The sequence below is a fragment of the Bos indicus x Bos taurus genome, chromosome 8 (assembly GCF_003369695.1).
Source record: "Bos indicus x Bos taurus breed Angus x Brahman F1 hybrid chromosome 8, Bos_hybrid_MaternalHap_v2.0, whole genome shotgun sequence".
Lineage (NCBI taxonomy): Eukaryota > Metazoa > Chordata > Mammalia > Artiodactyla > Bovidae > Bos > Bos indicus x Bos taurus.
In genome coordinates, this window is record NC_040083.1 from 84,009,778 (window position 1) to 84,026,596 (window position 16,819).

Sequence of the window (16,819 nt, forward strand, 5' to 3'; positions counted from 1 at the left end):
GCTACACAAAAATATTCTGCAGTGATCTGGGAAAGGGTAAAGCCACTGAGGTGGCACCAAACTGACTTCTGTAGAGAAAACGAGGGGGTAGTCAGGGCAGGAGCAGACCAAGGGAGAATTGCTCTAGGAATGGAAACAGCACATAGGTGGGGGAGGATAGATCATTAAGATAATTTATAATTAGTTGTATATGGCTAGAGCTTAGAGGGAGAAAGAGAAGAGGTTAGGGGGGTGGTATATATTGAGAGATCAGACAGCGTACTAGAGGTCAGATTAAGGAAAAGTCTTTTATACCTTGCTGTGGTGTTTGACTTTCATTTGTATTCAGTGAGAGACCACTGAGAAATTTTAAGCCAGCGAGTGGCATGATTCTATTTTCATTTTAGAGATAGCTCTCTAATGTTGCATTTCTGAAGAATACTACTAATTACCTATTTTATTGGTTATTTATCACAGGTATAGTGATCTAAAATAACACACCTTTGTTATCCCATAGTTTCTGTAGCTCAGGAGTCCAAATATGGCTTTGCTTGTGCTTGAGTGCCAAGTTGCTTCAGATGTATCCGACTCTTTGCAACCCTTTGGACTGTAGCCCTCCAGGCTCCTCTGTCCATGGCTTTGTTTATACCTCATTTGCAATCAAAGTGTTGGCTAGGGCTGTACTCTCTTTTCAAGGGTCAAGTAAGGTAAAGGTGTATGAGCCTATGTGGTTGTTGGCCACAACTCCATTCAGAATGTAGGACTAAGCCTCAGCCTTGCTTGATGTTGATTGAAGGCCACCCTCAGTTATTTGCAACGTGGCCTCCACCATTGGGCAGCTCATATTACGGCAGATTTCTTCTTCATAGCCAGAAAGGAAGATTAGTATTCCAACAAGATGAACAGTACAGTTTTTGTAGCAATCATGTACCTGTAATCATATATGCCATCTCTTTGTAGTATTTTGAGATCAGAGGTCATATCCACATTGAAGGGGAGATGACTGCACAAGAAAGATTCTAGAAATATTCAGAGTTACACCGAAAAATATGTATGTTCCCTCCCAGAGTTAGTCAAACTAAAGTTTGAGAGCACAGTTCCAAAGACCATCCTCATTTCTTATACCAACTGCAAGTTTGAGAGTTTCCCAAAACCACCCTTACATTTGATAATTTGCTTAAAGGAATCATGGAACTCACTGGAAGCCATTATTTCATGGTTATGGTTTATCACAGAGAAAAGATACACATAAATATCACCCAAACGAAGAGAGGCAGTAGTCAGAGTCTGGGAGGGTTCCACATACAGAACTTGTATTGTTCTCAGGATGTTCTCATCAGTGCCGTCCCAGCATTGACGCATGACAAGGAACATGGGTATTGCCAACCAGGAAAGTGCTACTGAACCTCATGGTTCAGCTTTTACTGGGGCTTCAGTACATAGGCATGATCAATTGAGTATTCCACATGGTTGAACTCTGCCCCCAGTTTGACTGATTCTACATGACCCATCCTAAACCACATGGTTGTCTTTCTGGCGTGGCCAACCTAAGACTGTTAGGTTTGGCCTGTCCCATTCTAAAATCTGTTGTTGTTGTTCAGTTGCTAAGTCTTATCCAGCTCTTTGCACCCCCATGGACTACAGCAGTCCAGGCTTCCCTGTTCTTCACTGTCTCCCAGAGTTTGCTCAAACTCATGTCCATTGAGTCAGTAATACCATCCAATCATCCCATCCTCTGTCGCCGCCTTCTCCTCCTGCCCTCGGTCTTTCCCAGCATCATGGTCTTTTCCAATGGCTGTTCACAACAGGTGGCCAAAGTATTGGAGCTTCAGCTTCAGCATCAGTCCTTCCAGTGAATATTCAGAGTTGATTTCCTTTAGGATTGACTGGTTTTATCTCCTTGCTATCCGTGGGACTATCAAGAGAATTGTTATTGTTGTTCAGTTGCTAAGTCATTTTGTGACCCCATGAACTGTAGTACACCAGGCTTCCCTGTTCTTCACTATCTCCTGGAGTTTTCTCAAATTCATGTCCATTAAGTATAACCCTCATTTTAAACAAAGATATAGATTAATTCCTAGAAGCTGAACAAAGCCCAGACTGCTCTTTGGAGTCAAAGTCTTTACTACCCCATTTCCAGTGTAAAATATGTTTCAAACTTAGATTGTTTTCTACTCCAGAAAGAGCTATTTAACTTTCACTGCACAGGAATAAAAGATGAATGCCGTCAAGGCACAAGAGCAGGCATTTATCCAAAATTGAGAGGGTTATTTCTGTGGAGTTCTTTTTGTTAACCCTACTACATTATCCTTGGTATCTTTGTAGGGTTTTATGTCTTTGAAGGTGTATCAGAATTTTACCTTGTGTAATTGTTGCTCCTTCAGTGTGGGAAAGACCTCTGACTTGTTTCTAACCAACATTCGGGGCTTTTTGTGGGACGTCTATGATTTGAATCTCTGTATCAAATACCTGCTTATACCTAATAAGCAGGTATAATACACCTAATAATATAATATACCTAATAAGCAGGTACAATACCTTATACCTTGGTCAAATGAAATCAAGATGGGAACCCAAGTACTTTCTGGACTAGAAGGCTAAAACTTAAAGGGAGGGGAATTATGACTCAATATAAATAAGGGTTAATGTTTAAAATGGATCATATTTGTGATTTTAATTTTTCTGAGTAGTATACATAAGTCTCCGTATAATAAGTTTGCAACCTAAACATGCAACGACAGACATATCCAGAAATGCTGTGATATTTACCTGCTGGGCATAGCAGGTTATATTTATTTAGGAAATTGGAACATAAAAGAAACTGGATTTTTAGCTGTTATGATTTAATTTTGTTTCCAGCTGCTGTTATTCTTCATTTCCAAGATTTAGAAAAGATGGATTTGGAATCAGGAAATTGGAGTTTTAGTTCTAGCTTTCCTTGGACTTCTTTGCTACAGTAAAAGTATACAGAAGAAACAGGTTTATTTTTTTTAGCTTTCATACCATGGAATTGGTTAAGTGTGTTACATGATATGCATATATCTGAGTTTTGGTTTAGTGGTTCCAACTTGAGGAATAAAGTAAAAAATGTATAGTTTTCAGGTTATACTTAAATACATGCTAAACATTTTCAACCAGTATGTTGTAAGCAAATTTATTGAATATCCTTTATTTTTATTTCCTTTTTAATGTATTTGTTAAGCTTGGGTTCATGGTATCATTTGAATTTATTCATTAGTAGGCACAAAGACAGAAAGTTCAACCTCAGAGCTAATATAGCTAATATTTTGAAGTGTAATGAGAAAATTGATGAATTTTCATCTTTTTCTTTCCTGATATATCACCTAGTTTTGTCTGTAACTCTGGTAGGAGGTAGAACTTTATTCTTCTGTTCTGCAGAAAGCATTGGTGGTTATTTGTTTTGTTTTCTTTTTACTGAGAACTACTTGGGGTATGAGTTCCTCTGGGTGTTTTTGATTAATGTAAGATGGTTGTTCATCTACCTCCCTCTGGGTCCTGCAGCTGGAGGACATTTTGTGACGTGTTTATATGTACTTGCCTTTAAAGGGAGAGCAGAGTTGGCCTCTTTGACCTCTTCTACCTAATAGACAAGAAGAGTTTCACCTTACTCTGGCCAGAGGAGCCAGGTAGCCAAATGCCTCGTGAAGGGTCTGGGAAACTGCTCCTCATCCTTCTAGGCTATCTAGAGGTGCTTTGGAAAGCTAAACCATCAAATAATGACTTGGAATATGTTTGTTGTGGGTATATGATTTTAGATCTCTCTTCTCTCTCCCTAATGAAACCTTTAGTAAATTCTCTCTTGTTTACTAATCTTTTGTACAATAGAACCTTGGAAGGAACCTGAAAGATGCAAACTCCTTTCTAGAGGGTCCACTGAGGCATGTGAAGCACAGCTGACGGCTCGGGGCACATAGATCCAGCAGGAGGTTGGGCCGGACATGCTGCAATAATAGTTACTGCTTATAGGATACCTGTAACTGGCATGCATGTGTGTGTGTGCTTAGTCACTCTTTGTGACCCCCTAGGCTGTAGCCTGCCATCCTCCTCTGTCCATAGGATTGTCTCAACAAGAATACTGGAGTAGGTTGCCATTTCCTCCTCCAGGAGATCTTCCCTACCAGGGATCGAACCCACACTCCTTCGTCTCCTGCATTGCAGGCATTCTTTACTGCTGAGCCACAGGAAACCCTTGTAACTGGCATGTGCTTTGTTAAATGCTGTGGTATGTATTGGACTTCCCTGGTGGCTCAGACGGTAAAGCATCTGTCTACAATGTGGGAGACCTGGGTTCAATCCCTGGGTTGGGAAGATTCCCTGGAGAAGGAAATGGCAACCCACTCCAGTACTCTTGCCTTGAAAATCCCATGGACGGAGGAGCTTGGTGCAAGCTACTATCCATGGGGTCGCAAAGAGTCGGGCATGACTGAGCAACTTCATTAACAGCCCTGTGAGAACCACCTTCCTTACAGAAATGCAGAAAGAGAGACTTCAAGAAGTAACTCACTCAGAGTCATCTTGCTTAGTTATAAGAGTGAAGTCAGGCTTCTACCAAGGTATATCTGATTTCAAATTCCATGTTTCCATCAGTTTTTTTCTTTGCTAAGCCTGTTCTTAAATGTATTTTCTTTTGTCACTTTAGGAGGAGATAAAAATAAATGCTCCAGAATTCTCAAAATTTGGGATGTTTTAACTGTACAAGAAGCGAAATAACTAATTACCTCATCTTTATGTTAATCTCACCTTGGGACCTTATTTTCTTCACTCCTGCCAGTCAGTTACTATTCACACATCAAAGTGCCACCTCTTCCTTGAAGCCTTCAGTTGCTTCACCACATCCTGGCCAGAAGCAAAGTTAATATATCTGTGTTCATATCATTTTTCAGTTACTGCCACATTTTCTTTCTTTCTTTCTTCCTTTTGTTAGAATGAATTATTACATCTTATTTTCTTTGTTAAATTTTTAAATAACAGCTTTATTAAAATAATTCACATCTCATACAACTCACTTTTTTAAAGGGTGCAATTCAGTAACTTTTAGTGTTTTCAAACTTGTACAGTTATCACTACAGTCAATTTTAGAATATTTTCATCACCCAAAAAGAAATTCTCTACCCATTATCAGTCACTGCCTCAGTTCAGTTCAGTTCAGTTGCTCAGTAGTGTCCGACTCTTTGCAACCCCATAAATTGCAGCATGCCAGGCCTCCCTATCCATCACCAACTCCCAGAGTTCACCCAAACTCATGTCCATCGAGTCGGTGATGCCATCCAGCCATCTCATCCTCTGTCGTCCCCTTCTCCTCCTCACTGCCTAGTTCCCCTGTTTCTCCTGCTCCCCAACCCCAGGCAGCCAATAATCTTTCTGTGTCTATAGTTTTGCCTGTTTTAGACATTTCATATAAATGGAATCATACAATACATGTTCTTCTCTGACTGCCTTTTCACTAACTAGCATAATGTTTTCATGGTTCATCTATATTATAACATGTATCAACATCCTTCCTTCTTTTGACTGAATAATATTCCATTGTGTGGATATACCACATTTTGTTTATCCTTTCATCAGCTGAAGGACATTTGGGTGGTTTCTACTTTTTGGCTATAAATGGATAATGCTGCTATGAACATTTGTGTACATATTTTTGTGTGACCACATGTGTTCAGTTTTCTTAGGTTTATATCTAGGAATGGAATTGTTGATTCATAGGTGACTAAATGAAGGACTGCCAGACTGCTTTCCAAAGCAGCTGTACAGTTTGACTTCGTCACGAGTGGATTCCACTTTCTGCATCTCCTCACTAATGCTTATTGTTTGTCTGCCTTTTTGATTTCAGCCATCCAGTAAATGTAAACTATCTGGTTGTAGTTTTTTTATAATTTGTATTTTCCTGACAGCGCTCATTACATTTTAAATAGTCTTCTCTTTCTCATCTCATAAAACATCCACAGTGTTTTCCATATGTTAGATCATAATAAATGTTTACATTTGTAACCCTGTTTTTTAAAATGTCAGTAAAGGAGGAGATGGTCCTTAAAGTTTTTTACCTCTTTTGAAAATGTGCTTTACCCACATCACTAACATTTACTCTTTACCATCACAGCTGTTGTCTTACAGTGTCACAGATGCACATATCTATTCTGTTTGACCTCTCATTGCTAAGCCCTACATGCCTTGATGAATGTTTATTAAGTGAATGAATGGAGTATTGTTCATATTCATTCTGGATTGTTGAGCTAGCCCCTAGGACACACGGGTAGTCTGTTTCTGCTAAATGTTAATAACCTGCTCAAAGATATAAATGAGCATGAGAGGCTTCATTTTAAACTGTCATCTCCAGAAAGTTAGACTCATCGCTAGAAAACTGCTTCTAAAATATTGTTCTAATTGTCTGGTCTTTTTGAATACTGTTTAAAAAAAATTTTTTTTTAGGAGTTTCCTATATAGGCAGTCCCAGATTTGTGTTTATTCCTTACCTGAGGAATTCTATAAAATACTAACCTGGTAAATCAAGAAAGTTCATCAAAGAAGTTATACTTCATTATAGGCATATTAAAATGCTTCAAAATGATATGTGATTATTAAGGTTTTAAAGAAGATATCAAAACCTGTTATTCAAATTTCAAAGGAACTCTATTCAACTTTAGCACTATGTACATAAACATTGGCTGATATACATATATGTTTCTAATATATTGTGCTAGGAAAATAGAAGTGTTAATAATGCTGATATACTTTCTTGTGCTAACATTAACTTAATCTTATGAATAGAGCAATTATTTATTAGCAAATTTTTATGTAACTAAAACCTTTCTCTAGTGAATTTATTTAAAAAATGTTTATCCCAATTAAAATGGAACATAGAAAAGATTGTGTTGTATAATAGCTGAAATTTGCTAAAATACAAATTTTGCTGTTTTTCTGGCATCCAAATGGGCATCCCAGGTGGTGCCAGTGGTAAAGAACCCATCTGCCAATGTGAGAGACATAAGAGATGCAGGTTCTATCCCTAGGTCAGGAAGATCCCATAGAAGAGAGCATGGCAACCCACTCCAGTATTCTCGCCTGGAGAATCTCCGTGGACAGAGGAGCCTGGCCGGCTACAATCCATAAGGTTGCAAAGAATCAGACATGGCTGAAGCATCTTAGCGTGCACACATGCAGTCATCCAAATACAAGGTTTAAGTTTTTGTTGCTTTGGTGCTCTGAGAGAAAAGTAAGACGAGTTGATTTCAAAGGCACATGTATCCCATTTTTCACTGCAGCACTGTTTACAATAGCTAGAACATAGAAGCAATCTAGATATCCATTGACAGATGAATGGATAAAGAAGTTATGGTACATATACACAATGGAATGTTACTCAGCCATAAAAAGGAACACCTTTGAGTCAGTTCTAACCAGGCAAATGAAACTAGAATCTATTATACAGAGTGAAGTAAGTCAGAAAGAGAAAGATAAATATTGTATTCTAATGCATATATATGGAATCTAGAAAAATGGTACTGAAGAATTTATTCACAGGTCAGCAATGGAGAAACAGACATAGAGAATAGATTTATGGACATGGGGAGAGGGGAGGAGAGAGTGAGATGTATGGAAAGAGTAACATGGAAACTTACACTACCATGTGTAAAATTTGCTCTGTGATTCAGGAAACTCAAACAGGGGCTCTGTGTCAGCCTGGAGGGGTAGGGTGGGGGGGGGAGATGGGAAGGGGGTTCAGGAGAGAGAGGATATATGTATACCTATGGCTGATTCATGTTGAGGTTTGACAGAAAACTGCAAAATTCTGTAAAGCAATTATCCTTCAATTAAAAAGAAAAACAAATTTAAAACAAAACAACAAAAAAGTAAGACTAGTTGATTTCATAAATTTGTGCCTTGGATCCTTAGTTAGGATAACCTCTTTTGAAAATCAAAACTCATTCTGTGCTCTAAGTGGTAGGACCAGAGTGGGTGGCTGTCATGGTGATGATAGCCAAATAAAAGTATGAAAGCTTTTCTGGAGATTAGACCAAAGAAAATAGTCTATTCCTTAAATGAGTTGCTGCCTGTTACATTAATATGACCTCTTGGCATTTAAACAGTATACTCATAGTGATTTCAAGTGCGTGGTTTACAATTGTTAGCTTCTAATGCTACTTCTTTCATCATTTTTAGAAAAATTACTGTTAATACAGATAAGCATACTTGTTTTTTTTCTCAACATGATAATTTTATGTTCTAAGTGTAGTTTTTTGATCCTACTTGTCATTCTAATTTATATTTCTACAAGATTTGTATCATTTTGAGTAAATTATAATCCTATATAATGATGAAGATGTTATCAACAACCTAAATTCAATCTGATCTTAGTATACTAAGTACTCAATTCTATCTATATTACTATGAACTATGCATATTTAGCTAAATTTATATTGAATAATAAGATCTTATGAAGTTATAAATGTATACCTATATAGTTTCTTGCCATTCTTGACTTCCATAATAGTGAGCATCAATGTTTTCTTCTGTTCCTTCTTCTTCTGGGCCTTCATGATGATCATCATGATCTTCACTATCACCATCATCTTGAAATCTCCTGAAAACTTGGGTCTTCAGTTGTATCGTTTGACCGTTAGTGCTTTGTTGTTCACCATAATAAATAGTGTGTATATGAGGGAAGCAGAGGAAAATGTATGAGCTTATTGGCGCTTTCAGCTTATTTTGATCTATGCGAATGTGTGTTAAATGGTGGTAATGTAGTGGATCAACTGATGGACACATCACTGTGACATTGACATCTGAAAAATACAAATTAAAAATTAATCCTTCTGTATTATATCCATAATACTGTAATGGATTTTATTAAAATATTTGTTACGTTTAATTATTTTATAGTACTCAAATAATAAAATGAATAAAATGAAACTATAAATGAATTTTATATTATCAAAATAAATGATGGCTTCATTGGCTATTAAGTAACTATTTAATTATTAAATAAATTATTTAAGTAATAAATTCTTAGCAGAAACAATCTCAAGAGAAAAAAAGTGAAAATCACGTATAGTTCTACTATTCAAGATCTCATATTTCTTTGTGTACTCTATAGTATTTCATATTTTTTTCATATACTTTGTAGTACATATTCTCAGAGTTCAAAGTGATAACATTTAATAGAAAAGACTATAAACCTTGAAGTACAAATTTCTCTGGGGCCCATTTTCTGCCATTTCCCTAGCCAGCTTCAAAGCAACCATTTGTAATTTGTAGCACCATGTAAAGCATGGGTTTTTAAAGATCTGTTCTTTAAAAGAACAAAATAAGATTTTTTCTATCTTTAAAAGACAATAATGGACTTCCCTGGTGGTCCAGTGGTTAAGAATCTGCCTGCCAGTGCTGGGAACACAGGTTCGATCCCTGGTCTGGGAAGATTCCACGTGTAGTGGGTCAACTACGCCCCTGCACCACAACTACTGAACCCACACTCTAAAGCCTGTGTGCTGCAACTCGAGAGTAGCTCCCATTTGCAGCAGCAAAGACCCAGTACAGCCATAAATAAATAGATAAATAAAATAGGTAACCAACAAGGACCTACTGTCTAGAACAGGGAACATTGCTCAATATTTGGTAGTAACCTAAATGAGAAAAGAATTGAAAAAAATAGATATTTGTATATGTATAACTGAATTCCTTTGCTATACACCTGACCCTAACACAACATTGTTATTCAACTATGCTCCAATATAAAATAAAAATTATAAATAAATAGTAAAACACAGACATACACAAAATGAAATTTTACATACTTTCAATTTCATTATTTTCTAGGTATAGGTGTTCTAAATTCCTTGGAATATAGAATGCTTGCTTCAGTTTGTTGTGTCCAACGTTGAGCTCTATAAGGTTGGAAAGATTAAAAATGTTATATGGGATGTCTTGTAGTTTGTTGTGTGATATTCTTAGAGCGTGAAGTTTCGGAAGTTTGTTGAAGTAATTTTCTGGTATAGAAGAGATTGAATTATTTTCTAAAGACAGATACATAAGTGAAGAAGGCAAACCAGGAGGCATTGATTCTAATCTATTATTACATAGGTTGAGCTGCATTAATTTTTCCATTTTGGCAAGTACCTTTTCTTGTAACACAGAATCATCAATTTTATTAAAACAGAGATCAAGCATGGTCAAGTTTACAAGCCCATTCACAGCATTTGTCTGCAGTCTGGAGATTTCATTGTAACCTAGAAAAATCCTTTCCAAAGACTTAGGAAGAGGAAACGGAAAGTCTTCTAAATTGTTATGCTGTAGGTGAAGCTGTAGTAGATTTGGCAATTTAGCAAACACACCATGATCAATCTTTTGAGATTTAATTTTGTTGTGGCTGAGGTTGATTTCTTTAAGATGAGTGGCATTGATAAATGAATCTGCAGTCACAGCCTCAATTTCATTGAACTGAAGATAGACTTGCTGAATGTGTGCTGGAATATTTGGGATAGTCTTCAATTTGCGATTATCACAGTACATTGATGATGGAAAGTTAGGTGGACAGAAGCATTCACTGGCACAACCTAAAGTATGCTGATGAAACGGAGCTTCATAGTTTATATTTTGTTGAAATTGGAATTCTGTTTGGTAGACATCATCTGGTTCTTGGTCATAATCTTCATCCCATTGATAACTTTCATATTGACAATATACTTTGACTCCAAGAAAGAAGAAAAGGACACATACTAAACTTGAAAAGCCCATGTTTCTTTTTTGTCCTATTACAAGGCAAAAGGAAATATATAGTGGAAAAAGTGAGTGAAACATGTAATAACTCTTATATAAATTGACAATTATCTAAAATGCACAGTATTTAGGTCTGATTTGAAATATGTAAAAGAATGTCCAGAATTAATGGCTGCTGCTCAGAACAAAATTAATGTTTAAGGTAATATTTTTTAAAAAGCCTCATGCTGCATTAAACCAGACTAAGTAATCATCTTTTTAGAGAATCTCGATTTGTCTGGCTTACTAGACTGAATTCACAATGATAGCATGACATCTTTCTACCCCAAAGCTGAGTGCTTTTTCCATATGGATATTAGATGTTCTCACTATTTGGCCCCTTCAGTGATGTTCACTACCTGTGAGAAGAGAGACCCTATGTTTTAGTTACTTAGGAGATTATTAATACTGACCAAAATTTGCCCACTGTAACTCCTGTTTGCTGATGTTCTTTTCGGTTCTTCGGAAAAACATAGAACACTCCATTTTATGTGAAAGCTTGAGATATTAAAAATAAGTATCATGTTTCCTCTTAGTGTTTTCTGTCCAAGTCTGACTGTCACTTCAAATTTTCCCTGTGAAATAGTTTCCAGAATCCAATTATTTTGTCTCTGACTCTACTTGAATAACTGCATCAAATCCTAGATATACACAATATTTACATTCTATAAAGTTTTAGTTTCTAATTGTTTTTTCTATACATTTTTCCTAATTACCCTCCTAGCTTTTTTCTTTCCACTAATTTTTTTTTTTTTAGTTAATTTCTAGATACACAGGTATTAAAAACACACTCTCCTTAGTTCCTAGGAGTTTAGGTCTAGTGGAGAATCGGACGTGCAATACAGTGAATAGGAGGGTATGTGTGGGGTAGGATTGTAAAGGAGGGAGTGCTCAGCTTGCGAAAGAGAGACAAAGGACAACAGTCGTGCTGAAACTTGAAGTTGTAGTGAATGATGGGGAATGTGAACTGGATGAGGAGTCTGAAAACCTTCATTTCAGTCCCATCACTTATGACAGTCGAGTCACTTACATCTGCCTCTTGCCTCATCAGTAAAATAAGAACTATAATCACTTGCCTGCTTATCTCACTTGGTAGTTGTTATTGTCATAAATGCATATGAGGTATGCATGTTAAAGTACTTTGCAAATTAGAAAGTGATCCAGATGGAATAAGTATGTTATTTAGGAAAAGTTTAAAAAAATCATACCTTTTATTCTAAGGCCATTTTTCTCTACCCTTCTCATCCAGGATTTCATGAGATTAATATTCTAATAGAGAGAATTAATGAAACAGCTTATCTCCTGTTCATCTAGAATGGTATTATTTTTCATCATTGGATAAATGAAAAAATAGTTACTTAAATCATTTTCTCTGACAGAACCCTCCTTGAGAAAGGCTGCCCTAGATCCTAACAACTTAGTTTCTTAGTCTGTTTTCTTTTCTTGTCAGAATCTGAATAGTACAGAATGTAAATATTCCTCTAGTCTTCCAGGTGCTGCTAGTAATGAAGAACCCGCCTGCCAATGCAGGAGATGTAAGACACGCAGGCTTGATCCCTGGGCTGGGGAGACCCACTGAAGAAGGGCATACCAACCCACTCCAGTATTCTTGCGTGGAGAATCTTGTGGACAGAGGAGCCTGGCGGGCTACAGTCCATAGTCACAAAGAGTCAGACACAATTGAAGTGACTGAGCATGCCCTTATGCAGCCACATGAAGGGCCTTGTCAAGGGTACTGCAAGTCTTTTGCATACTGACTGCTATCTCCTGTCTTTATAACTTACTTCATGTAGTAACTCCAGCTGCAACAATTTTCACTTTCAGTGGGACCTAAAAATTATTTGATCCAACTGTTTTTCACTGCTCCTCATTCATACCTCTCAGTATACTCAGGTCCTACCAACCTAGATCCCATAGTGCATCATGACCATCACTGCACATGCCCTCAATTTGCTGGCCCCTTGACTCTTCATAGTCCAATCCTGGTTACTCCAGTTCTCCATCCTCCAATAGCCTGACTCATGCAGCTGACAGCATGAGAGAAAATAGGACAGTGCCAACTGGCTCACTTTAAAGTCATGACCATTCAAGTGCTGCCTGTGTGACCTCTCATTAGTGCATTCCTTTTCCCTTACTCCTACACAAGCCTCTAAAACCTCACCATTGGTTTTGGATGATGACCCTGCTTCCTGTTTCACTCAGAAACTATAATAGATAATCATTTACTCTAATACATTGTCTTGTATTTAATCCTGTCCCTTCCTACAGAAAATGCCAAAACAGTAATGATTTGATCTTTTTAAACAATTTTGACTTTGAAATTTGTAGTTTCCTTTTGATAATCAGTTAGATTCCTGCCATGTAGGACATGGCATTTAAATTAGACTTTGAAGGAATATGAGGGTTCCTCCGGAGGGAAGTAGAGAAGAAAATTTGCAGATAAAAGAAATGAGCAAAAAACATGTAAAGCAACAAAGGATGAGATGTTTGAGAAGTTGCGGTTAACTGTTGAAATAGCAAAATAAGATTGTACAGCTAATCTGGCCCAAAACCTTGAGGCCTAAATTGTGATCTCAGGAATTTGCACATTGGGAATGAACACCTAGTTCATTAATATAGTTGAGCCATGATCTTCACATTGCAGTGTTCATGCATCAAGTAAGAGTCCTGGGAGGGGAAGTGAAAGAGTATGGTCTCATCCCAAAGGACAGTGTTCAGTGCTGGCTGATCCAGACTGGGGAGCTCCCAGTGGGTATGATTAAGAGTGCTTTTTCACCTGCTAGAATTAGTGACCATGTACTAGGTAATTGTGTTGACATTATTAACAAAGCAGCTTACAAATATTACTGGTGATTTATTTAGTTTGATTTGGTTATTCAGTGATTGTCTTGAATTTTAGGGGTGAGGCACTGTGATCGGTGGGGAACACAGACTGAAAAAAACATGAAGACATGGCTCCTTCTATAAAGAGCATTCAATTTAGTGGACAAGAGAGTCACAACACAGTGAACCGATTCTCAGACAAAGGGAAATATGGCTTGCAGCAGAGATATCAGTTCTGTGGGAGCCAGTGGCTTAACCCTGCAAGAATGAGACAGGGAAATCTTTGTAGACATCATTTGGCCAAGATTTAGGGAGATTAGCAGGAATGGATAATAGAACATAAAGTACTGCTCCATGAATTTGAGATGAAAGTAGAAGCAAAGAGGCAGAAGCATAACAACTATCCAGGATCAGGCCGTGTATAGGGTCTCAGAGGTTGACTGTTATACAGTCAAACTTCAAAAACAGCACTACTCATCAGAGCTCTGAATTTTACCCTTGTGTTAAGAATATCAGTAATTATCAATTAGTAACCTTATATTTGAGAATTAAAGTTGTGACTATTCAATAGTTACGAGAAATTTGGGGGGAAAGAGACCTGGATGATACTTTTTAGTTCAGCCTTTACTTTTGACTTGGAATCCAGACCTGAAGATAGGGGCCTTTCTGAAAATGAGATTCTTAGTATTAGCTGCTTTTGATCTTTTTGGCCAACTAAGAAGAAAGGTCTTTCCCTGAAGACAGTTTGTCTTCTGAATCTGAGCTCATCCGTTGAGCCCTCATTCATGGAAGACCTTGGCTCTATAGCTCAACTTTGTCCCACTCCCTTTTGACTTACTGCAGTTTTCTGTTCAGAAATCCACTCCATCTTCATGGATATAGCCATTATTTTCTATTCCTCTAACTCCTCAACTTCACCCCTGATCATTTTACTTGTTACAGTGATCTTGTTTCTTTTCATCCAAATTTTTCATTCAGCTAATTGTTTACCAGTCATTTGTTAAGCATATTGTTATTACTTCTACCTTTGATGTTCAGCAATTTATGCCATGTTTCCTATAGGATAAGTCATAGTGAAACATTATAACTCACTGTCAATCATCTCATATCCCAACTTCTAATTTTTGATAGGCTGTAGTACAATGAACATTGTGGAAGTGCTCAGAAATTTGCTGAATGAATGATTGATTAATTATAGATTACATCTCATTGGTGATGTTTATTACTACTAATGTTGATTGTTTCTAGGAATTTATTTCATCACAGTGATTTCTCTAAAAGAACATAGTCACAGAGAGCATGGCTGTTTTCTTTTCTAATAGAAAAGAAAATATTTCTGTCACAATATACTGTATTCACTTCTCTATTACCTTGTTTAGTAGAAAAATAACAAATGTGAAACAGAAAGTTTAAAGCAAAGTGAAACATGTTACCAGGCTTTTAAAATTATTTGTTAATGTGTATTTTTCATATTACAGCTAAGTTTCTATATCATAACATTTCTCCTACCTGGAAAAAAGCACTCTTACTTTCATCAAGAAAGTTTTAATTTAAATTACTAATCAAACTGAGATGGAATTTTGTTCTGAAAAGTTTAAAGTAATTTGAAAGCTTCATAGCATTTAATTATTTTAAATATTTGTCTCATTGGTATGCCATAGAAGCTAAAGTGTAATAAGAGACCCAACTATTAGTATATAATTCAGAAATTTTCCAAACCAGTTTTAAATTTAAGTCTGTAAAATTAAAGTTGTATACATCAGTATCACACCCAAGGCCTAAAGAAGTAAGACTCTTTTGCTATTAAAAATATGAAAGTCTCAAGATTATTTTTAGCCATAATACATTTGAATCTTAGTTAACTGAAACCCAAGAAACTAGATCCTTTAGAGCTACAGTACTTACATTTTCTCTTTGAGGAAGAGGCAAACACATTGTAATATTTGGTTAATAGAGAAATTTTGAGAAAATGTCCAGTGAAATTTATACAAATACCCATTTCTTTACAACCAGAATCTCTAGCATTGCTCAGATGTATGACTCAAAGGTGTTTGCTGATTTTTTGTCAGCAACTTTTTTGGTCAAAGTTGAGAAAGAAAAAGAAAGAGAAACAGAAATTACTGTATTAACCTGAAAATCTTTCATTCAAAGTAAAAAATAAAACTCTAAACAAAGATTATTTATTGGGTAAACCTTAAGTTAGAAAATTAAATTTCCTGCATTACTTCTTTCCCTGAATATTTTGGCTAATCCAAATTTAATGTAACTTTTACCAGATATTGCTTACCAAAATTATGCATTTATGGTGGCTACAATCTATTTTAATGTTAAATCAAATATACTTTATTTTTAACAGCAGGAATATTTTTTTAAAAATTGAAAATTATTTTATCATCATACCTGTTGAATTTGCTTTAGTTTTCAGGGGCTGATGAATTTGCAAATCCTGTGAATGAATCAGAAATTCCTGAATTCTTAAACTGAGTCTCTTAAAAATCCACAGTAACTGTTGTGTTCAGGCAGGGCTGTCCCTTGAATTGCTATAGCAATTTAAGCAAATATAATCTGCTTGGAAAATACTTGGGTTGAATTAAAATTATGTATTTCTTTTCATTATCTGAAACTTTGTGGACTCTTAATTTAAATGCTTGTGTTCTTGGTCAGATTTATGTGGCTTACTTCTTTCTTTCCCCCTTAATTTTGGTTTGAGGAATGGCAAGAATTTCCTCTAATATGAAAGGCAAACAGAACTAAATGAAACAGCATGTACTGATTACTGTTTTTATTTTCATTTTCATGCCAAAGAATTCTTCAAATTAAGGTTCACAGTAACATGGAGTTCAGTGTCTTGGCATTTTAAGGTGGAACTCAGAGTCGTCTTGAGACTTCGGTTATCTGATACCTTGTGTTCTCACCAGTGCTTTCCTTTATTAAGACAGGGAATCAGGATTAGAAATATACAGCATTTCACTTCTAGTTTATTTTAAAAATGAAATAGATTGTCATTTGTGACACAGATTGGATATATTGCTTTTCCATAAAAAGAATTATACCTTTTCTATCAGCTTTCTCACTTTCCTCCCAAATAGATCCACTAGCATACCTTCTAATAAAATATTTGAAATAGAATTATTCTCTTTGTTATGGAATTTACTCAGAAGGTATATCTCTAATTTGTCTATTTTTACTAGTACAAAAATTAATTTTATAATATTAAATAAGATGGAGTTAGGAACTTCTGTTG

General features: G+C 36.2%; 2 protein-coding genes across 2 annotated transcripts in view; one reads left to right on the forward strand and one right to left on the reverse strand.

The window, feature by feature from the left end:
* Window positions 1-16,819, forward strand: part of CENPP (centromere protein P) — a 238,588-nt gene that overhangs the window by 84,882 nt on the left and 136,887 nt on the right. The window lies entirely within an intron of this gene.
* On the reverse strand, window positions 8,154-16,488 carry OMD (osteomodulin). Its single transcript, XM_027550306.1, has 3 exons — window positions 15,976-16,488; window positions 9,792-10,745; window positions 8,154-8,783 (listed from the first exon to the last, which is right to left on the reverse strand). Exons 2-3 carry the CDS (start codon window positions 10,729-10,731, stop codon window positions 8,455-8,457), a joined length of 1,269 nt encoding a protein of 422 aa, XP_027406107.1. The 5' UTR covers window positions 10,732-10,745; window positions 15,976-16,488; the 3' UTR covers window positions 8,154-8,454.

Bases quoted from the DNA above. Each gene is read 5' to 3' on its own strand.
- OMD (XM_027550306.1), bottom strand. From the start codon at position 10,731: ATGGGCTTTTCAAGTTTAGTATGTGTCCTTTTCTTCTTTCTTGGAGTC. The intron at 8,784-9,791 runs GTATGTAAAATT...TGTATTTTTCAG, and splicing joins AGAAAATAATGAAATTGAAA to ATGTCAATGTCACAGTGATG.